Raw genomic sequence first — 8,620 nt, 5'->3', positions numbered from 1 at the left:
GAGAGAGCGAGAGAAAAGATAAAGAGATAGAGCATAGAGAGGAGAGAGACAGCGAGTGCGCGAGAAGAAGAATAAGAGTTAAGAGTATGTGTTGACAATGAGGGGATTCTAAGCCGTTATATGATGTTTATTGGTCCACACAGAAGTGCTGCCATCTTGCCGTGTAAACACATACACTTAGCTTATACGCATAGACGTGGCGCTTAGTGTTACCGTCTTACAAATCAGAGCTGCCTCCATTAAATTGTCTCCTTGCTGGTATTAGCAAAATCTAAATTTTAAATCGGCTTTCAAGCTTAGGATTTCCCTTCACCAAGTAGTTAATCTTAGCTGAAACCGAGCTCATTTAGGCCACGAATTACACATAATTATTGAATAGCAGTTTAACATCGACTTATACATAGAAGTACAATCATATGCATACCCATGTGTACCGGTAGTTGCTCTGCTTTTCCTTTTACTAACAACAAAACACCAAAGATACATAATTAGTACATAATTTTTTAGTCTATGATACATTGGAAATGAGAACAAAAATAACTATTAACCTAGCGACAATCATTGCGTCAAAGTCTCCACCCCTAGACTTATATGAGAGATCAAATGTGACGTGAATCGTAATTGGGCGGAATTAGTTAGCTAAAATCGTTACAAATCCCGCGGAAATCTGAAGGGTTAGCAGCTTAGTGTAAGATGCGATTTCCCGGTCTTCGAGCAAGGGAAAGGCGAAGATAATTAGGAGAGCAGAGAGAGCACGAGAGAGAAGAGTAGAGAGAGGAGCGAGAGAGAGGAACAATGCAGGAGAGAGAGACAATTACAGAGAGAGAGAGAGCGCGTGTAGGGTAAGTGCTTGCCACCTGGTTAGATAGCACGGCCTTTCATTTAATTTTTAACTTCGGTTTACGTTAAACTTGCAATTTCACACACCAACCCGGGCTATTTCAGAAGATAAAGAACTAAAGTCTTGCCACACATCCTCTACTAGAGGAATATTCATTTACCATCACATATACAGGTTCTCCTAGGAATTTCACGTACGGCATGTTTGAGGACATCAGGCAATACCATTTCCCTGGGGTCCTGCGGGGGCCCTCGTTGTCAGAAACATAAAATTAGTCATTAACATTAACTTAATTTTAGTCCTTAACATTAATTAAGACTAAACATCTAAGTAAGTTCTTAACATATCGAACTTTTTCTCTTGGAGCGTCGACAGAAACGCTGCGAAGTTACTCTGAATGAAAAATTCGTAGCAGATTTCTCCCATCGATAAACGAATACGACAACGAAAGCCGCTAGTAGACGGTCTACGAGAAAATGTTATTGTTTAAGACTAATTTTGTTTCTGACAACGGGGCCCTCCAGATTGCCTAAGTTGAATCACGTCGCGGTCGTTAGCGCGCCCCAATTACACAGCGGTTAAAGTCATGTCATTACATCAAGCGTGTGAAAACACAGCATGACTGCAAAATTTCAACACAGCCGGAAACTTGTAAGGGATGTTGATTCAGCTACTTAAAGTGATTACGTCCACCGTACAATAGTAAGTAGACAAATTATGTCACTTTTTCACAAAATGTGTAGCCAGATTGCTGTTCACTTTTTATTGGGTTAGATTTTGCCTGCATTATACTTTTCCTATTTCTGCCTAGTTCCGTTTCGTACGTGAACATAACACTCGGGACTCATGCCACAGCCCATTAGCAAGCATTTAATGCTTCATGATAAATATATTCAAATTCCCAGATTTTTTAGATTTTGAACTACGAAACAATGCTCATCACGGTAAATTTTGAGGATACATTTAGGCTCCCGTTATTTACTTACTTTTCATGCTTAAGAAAAATATGCAATTTTTTTTTTTACACATATAATACCATTAGAAAATTCATGACGCCTAGACAAATTAAGGAAGCATCGAAGAATTAAGGGACGTCACAAACTAGCTGCGCGGGCCCGGTTCACGAACAGTCTCGCGGTGTAGCTCTAACCCTAATTACGAAATTGCCCGCAGCGCTCTTATACGAGCTACCACACTGCTCAACGCCTTGAGCGGTTTCTGGAACGCCTAGAGTGTCGCATTTGTATGTACGCGATCAACGTAAATACTCATTCACTACGCCCGCTATCGCCCGGATTAAGGAACTATGCGCGTCCCTCGCGTGTTAAACACCGTTCTATCACGATGCTAACCCGAGACATGAATCTTAACTTCGGGTTTAGCTTAACCACCTCACATCTGCGAGCTTAATGCTATTTCCGCGGAGTTATGTTGAAGGCTTACCTGGGTTATCTTAACCGGGAAAAGCCCTCGTGTAGGAAAACGCTTATCCGCGAATAACAATACCTCGTGCTAGACGAGGTACCGGTCTCACATACAATTGCTAAGGCGCGTTACCTGCCCCAGCTGGCCGCCCGTCGCAACAGACGCCTGCTCGCTCGCTGTCGCAGCTGATAGTTGACACGCCACGCAGTCGAAGAAGCTTACTGCCCCTGCCTGAGCGCGGCCCTGCCGCCTCAGTGCGTAGTCCATGCCAGCCGCGTAGTCAGGACCTCCACGGTGACGCGTGAATGCGCCACCGATCATATACTTTTACACACTCACAGGCCCTAAGCTGGCTTTAAGTGGCCGCTACGGTGGTAGGCCACCGGATTGCGCCGTTGACACACGCGCTAGAAGTAGCGTAGTGTATAGTCGAATTAGGTTGAGATGAGTTTTCTCTCGGCTCTCGCTCTCGCCTCTTCTCCGCTGCTCTCTCTCTCTCTCTGTTCTCTCTCTCTCTCTCATCTTCTTCTCCTAGGAGGGAGGGAGGAGCCCCGCGAACAAACAGAGCGGTTAGTCAGTCACCAAGCGGGGGGAGGGGCACCAATTTGGGCCTAACAACTACGTGAAGTTGGGTGTGCGGGGGATGTGGGTGTGTGTTGTTGTGTGGGGGGCGCGTAGTAGCTAGGTTACTAGTATTCTATTTAAGACTGGATATCTCTGTCTTCCTCCCTTACATTGACACGAGCACGCACTCGCGTATACACGCACGGGTTTTCAAACAGTGTTGCTGCCACTGCATGAGGGTTCAAGAACCTTTCAAGGACTATGAAAAGCCCTCGCGCAACAACGACACCTAGTGGCTAAATAGTAGCGATACTGGTGTTGCAAATCCGGTCGCTACACTTTATCAGCTTCAGCACAGTGGTGACATCTAGTGGTGAGCCGCTGCGAACACTCACAACAACAGTACGTGTGTTACATGCGGGAGCGGAAGTCGACGTGCCCTCTATATAGGGGTGGACACACTAGGCGATTTTTCATGCGATCGAGCCGGCCGGCTCGATCGCATGAAAACTCGCGTAGTGTGTCCAGTGAGTCGCGGTCGATTTTCGAGTCGGCCGGCCGAGTCGCCCGATTCAAACATGTTTGATAATTATTTGAGCCGCCCGACTGCAATCGCCTAGTGTGCCCGGGTCTGCGATTGAGCTGGCCGATTGTACAATTCATCAGCCAATCAGTGTGCTGAAAATCCACAGTCGCTCGACTCAGTCGTGTAGTGTGTCCACAGAGTCGCCCGATTGAGCCGGTCGGTGCTGTGCTGTGATCGCGTAGGGTGTCCACAGCTTATGCAACGAACTTATCGTATCACTAAAAATACATGGTTACATATACTAATATAAAATACATATTATTACTACTATACTAGTCTTAGTTGCTAGTAGTATAATTATTATTAAACTAGTATAGTACCAAAAGATATATTACTACTACCAGGAGTAAATAATCACTCATTTAATCATAATTTGCCATTATTCACTCCCGCTACTACTATTCATGTAGTACTGCTGTTACTACTTTGCTAGTATTCATTACTACTACTACTACTACTACTACTACTACTAGTAGTGGTAGTAGTACTAGTAGTAGTAGTAGTAGTAGTAGTAGTAGTAGTAGTAGTAGTAGTAGTAGTAGTAGTAGTAGTAGTAGTAGTATTTATATATCTATACTGTATAGTAATGATGAATAGTTGATAATTAGGTAATAATTAGTTGTCCGTTACTAGTTATTAATGTTGTATGTGTGTGTTGTTGGTGTTGTGAGCAGGCGCTGAGCTGTGATGAGTGTGACGGAGCCGTACCTCTAGCCAGCCCTGACGCTCCTCCCTGCACGCAGCTGCTCTGTCTGCACTGCAGCACCGCACAGAGTGAGGACAGCATCGACAGCAAGAAGAAGGTTAGTGAACGATGACGACACAAGGCCATAATAAAAATATTGTTTGTTTGCCCTCACCCGACCGACCCGACAAAAAGGGGCCGACTCGAATTTTTTTAATGATTTTGTGTTTTTTTACAAATTGTATCACTGTACATTATATAAATCCTGTAGGCAATACATTGTATTATGTACCAAGCAAAAGAAACATTCAACATAACAGGTATCTCCACACAAGCACACCCGAGCATGTAGACACATGCCAGAGCATGCTGAATTTGTAAAAAGACCGCTTAAAAAAAAAGCCTACCTACCTACCCAAACTTTTCAGCCTGGGTTGGGTGAGGGCAAACAAAGATTTTTTTTAATTGTGGCCCAAAGTAGCGGAAGTCGTCTGTCACACACGACGTTGCCCGGATTCACAAAAACATCAACAACTCCACTCTTCTCACACCACCCCGCTCTCCTTTTCTTTTTCAAAACAAGTGCCTCTCAAAATTTCCAACCAATCCCGAAAACCTGCAGGCGTATGACGTACACGACATCACATTTGTGTCACCGTCGGCGACGCAGCCCGTCCGCTAACGCTGTGACGGCGTCATCGGCGGCTGGTGCTCAGAAATGCGACGACATAGGCGAGATGAAACGAAATGACGAAATGTTATAACAAAAAAACTGTTCTGTGAAGAAAACGCCGTGAAATTACTGCAGAGAAATTATCTCGTCCGTAACTGCCACCAGATGGCGTCAGACGTTCCCCAGCGATCTGTAGTACTTAAAGGTGCCAGCAGGTGGCGCTGAGTCGTCGCGTGTTCTCCCGGCGCGGCGGTCATCGGTGTGATGATTCTTGCAGCTGGTCCTCGAGGCGCGGGAGCTCAGCGTTGAAGCCCTCTCCGTCGCCGACGACGACCGGAAGCTGCGGCTGCTCGAGCGATGCCACGAGCTGCAGAGCAGGGCGATGTGGAAGCACAATCGCTCGCTGTCGCAGACGCAGGACGCCATCGCTCGCATCCACGCGCTCAGAGGTGAGCTCAGGCTGGCGCCCCCTGCTGGCGTGCGCGTCAGCGACTTAACTTCAATTAACTGTTGTTAATATTAACTGTTGTTAATATTAACTGTTGTTAATATTAACTGTTCGTTTAATATTATTAAATACGATAAAATAGTCGTTATTTTGTTGGCCCTCATCATTTGGTATCAATGGTGCCACAATACGGCGTAACATTTGATTTATTCAATTTTATTTTGTTAATGCTACTTTAAAACAAACTGCTACTGCAAATTTGTCTCCATTTTAATATCCATAAAAGATTGCTAAATGTCCAGCTACAAGTAAGTGACGGTGTCTGGCATAACGTAATCTAACAGGGAGTAAACACCAGTGTTGAAACCCACAAAGGATTTATGCATGTAACACAAAACAAAACCCGGCGATTTAACTCGGGATGTTGCCGGCAGATGTCAGTGGTGTGTAAGCGAATACTGCCCGTAGAGCGTACTCTCGCGTGGCGGTGATCCTGGCTTTCGATCAGCACGCTCGCGGTAAGCTGAGAGGTCAGCTAACCTTCCTTATCGGCGCCCGTCTGTCTGCTGCACTCCTCCCCCTGCTCCTCCCATGCCTCACCCGTCTCTCTCTTAGAGAGAGAGAGAGAGAGAGAGAGAGAGAGAGAGAGCGAGAGAGCGAGAGCGAGAGCGAGAGAAAACTCATCTCAACCTATTCGACTATACCACGCTACTTCTAGGCGTGGTGTCACGGCATCCGGTGGCCTCACCTAGCGGCCACTAAGCAGCTAGCCTGTGAGTGTGTAAGTAATGATCGGTGCGCTTCACGCTCACCTAGGTCCTGACTACCGGCGCATGGACTACGATGAGCGCAGGGCCGCGCTCAGGCAGCAGTACTTCTTCGACTGCGCGTGTCCACACTGCGACACGAGCGAGCAGCGTCTGTTCGACCGCCAGCTGCAGGTAAGCCGCCTTAGCATTGTATGTAGCCGGTAGCCTCGTCTACACGAGGATTGTTATTCCGGGATAAGCGTCTACACGAGGGCTTTTCCCGGGTTAAGATAACCCGGGTTCAGCCTTAACCCGGAATAGCTTAACCTCGCGATGTGAGGTGGTTAAGCTAACCCGAGTTAAGATCTGTCTCGGGTTAGCATCGTATAGACGGTGTTAACCCGAGGTAGCGCATAGTTCCTTAATCCGGCGATAGGCGGCGTAGTGAATGAGTATTTACGTTGATGCGTACATACAATGCGACACTTACGTTCCAGAAACGCTCAAGCGTTGAGCGTGTGGTACTCGTATAGACGCTGCGCATTTCGTAATTAGGGTTAAGCTAACCCGAGACTGTTCGTGACCGGAGCTAGTTTGTGACGTCCCTTAAATTCTTCGATGTTCCTTAATTTGTCTACGTCATGAATTTTCTATGGTATTATATGTGTAAAAAAAAAATTGCAATTTTTTTACATGAAAAGTAAGTAATAACGGGACTAAATGTATCCTCAAATTTTTACCTGATGAGATTGTTTCTAGTTCAAAATCTAAAAAATCTGGGCAATTTGATATATTTATCATGACATTAAATGCTTGCTATGGGCTGTGCATGAGTCCCGAGTGTTTGTTCACGTCGAACGGAATAGCAAAATAGGAAGTATAATGCAGCAAATTAACCATAAAAAGTGAACAGAATCGCTTACATTTTGTGAAAAAGTGGACATAATTTGTTACTTACTATGTACGGTGACGTAATCACTTTAAGTGCCGAATCAACATCCCTTAGTTTCCGGCTGTGGTTAAATTTTGCAGTCATGCTGTGTTTTCACAGCTTGATGTATGACATGACTTTACCTGTGTATTGGGGCCGCTAACGACCCGCGTGATTCAATTAGCAATCTGGAGCCCGTTGTCAGAAACAAAATTAGTCTTAACAATAACATTTTCTCGTAGACCGTCTACAGCGCTTTGTTTCGTATTGTTATCAGGAAATCTGCTACGATTTTTCATTCAGGTAACTTCGCAGCGTTTCTGTCGACGGTCCAAGAGAAAAAGTTAATGTTAAGACTAATTAATGTTTAGTCTAATTAATGTTAAGACTAATTAAGTTAATGTTAATGACTAATTTTGTTTCTGACAACGGGCCCCAGGGATGTATTGCCTGATTCCTCAACATGCCTACTGAAATTCCTAGGGAGAACCCTGTATAGTGATGGGTAAATGAATATTCTCTAGTATAGATGTGTGCAAGACTTTAGTTCTTATCTTCTATAGCCCGGGTTGGTGTGTGAATTGCAAGGTTTACGTACCAAGTTAAATTAATGAACGTGGCATCTACCAGGTGGCAGCACTACCCTACACGCGCTCTCTCTCTCTCTGTATCTGTCTCTCTCTCTGTATCTGTCTCTCTCTCTCTCTCTCTCTCTCTCTCTCTCTCTCTCTCTCTCTACTTATCTCCCTTTCCCTTGCTCGAGACCGGGAAAATGCATCTTACAAAGCTGCTAACCCTTCAGATTTCCGCGGGATTTGTACGATTTTAGCCTATAATTCCGCCATTACGATTCACTCACATTTGACTCTCATTAGTCTAGGGGTGGAGACTTGACCAATGATTGTGTAGGTTATATTATTTTTGTTCTCATATCCTGTATCATAGACTAAAAAATTATGTATATTATGTATCTTTGTGTTTGTTGTTACACTACAATGGGTATGCATATGATTGTACTTTATTCGTTAATCGATGTATAACTGCTATTAAATTATGTAGTATTGTGCCTAAATGACTCGTTTCCTAAGATTCCTACTTGGTGAAGAAAATTCCTACTTGGAAAGATTTAAATTTTAGATTTTCTATACCACAAAGATCAATTTTGGCAGCTCTGATCTTGTAAGCGGTACACTAAGGCACGTCTTGCGTTAATGTAAGTGTTGTTTACCAGATGGCAGCACTCTGTGTGGACCAATAACATATATAACCTTAATCACTCATTGTCACACTCTTAACTCTTTCTCTCTCTCGCGCACTCTCTCTCTCCCTCTCTATCTCTATCTCTTTATCTTTCTCTCGCTCTCTCCCTCTCTCTCTCTCTCTCTGTCTCTCTCTCTCTCTCTTCCCCTATCTCTCTCTTCCCCTATATTCCTCCTATATTTATCTCTCCCTCTCTCTTGCTCTCCTTTCTTCTCACCCTCTTTCCTTCTCGCTCTCTCTCTCTCTCTCTCTCTCTCTCTCGCTTCCCCTATCTCTCTCTTCCCCTATATTTATCTCTCCCTCTCTCTTGCTCTCCTTTCTTCTCCACCCTCTTTCCTTCTCGCTCTCTCTCTCTCTCTCTCTCTCTCTCTCTCTCTCTCTCTCTCTTCTCTCTCTCTCTCTCTCTCTCTCTCTCTCTCCTCTCTCTCTCTCTCTTCTCTCTCTCTATTCTCTCTCTC

General features: G+C 44.7%; 1 protein-coding gene across 1 annotated transcript in view; it reads left to right on the top strand.

Annotated features, from left to right (window-relative positions):
* The window catches only part of LOC106808686, a 22,582-nt gene that overhangs the window by 5,062 nt on the left and 8,900 nt on the right, over window positions 1-8,620 (top strand). Inside the window, exons 2-3 of the mRNA XM_014811508.1 lie at window positions 4,091-4,219; window positions 5,052-5,223. Coding sequence (XP_014666994.1) covers window positions 4,091-4,219; window positions 5,052-5,223 — 301 coding nt within the window. The remainder of the gene's footprint in view (window positions 1-4,090; window positions 4,220-5,051; window positions 5,224-8,620) is intronic.

The sequence above is a fragment of the Priapulus caudatus genome, unplaced genomic scaffold (genome assembly GCF_000485595.1).
Source record: "Priapulus caudatus unplaced genomic scaffold, Priapulus_caudatus-5.0.1 Scaffold296, whole genome shotgun sequence".
Taxonomy (NCBI): Eukaryota; Metazoa; Priapulida; class Priapulimorpha; order Priapulimorphida; family Priapulidae; genus Priapulus; species Priapulus caudatus.
The sequence above is the reverse complement of the archived record's forward strand: the minus strand, read 5'-3'. Positions and strand labels throughout refer to the sequence as shown.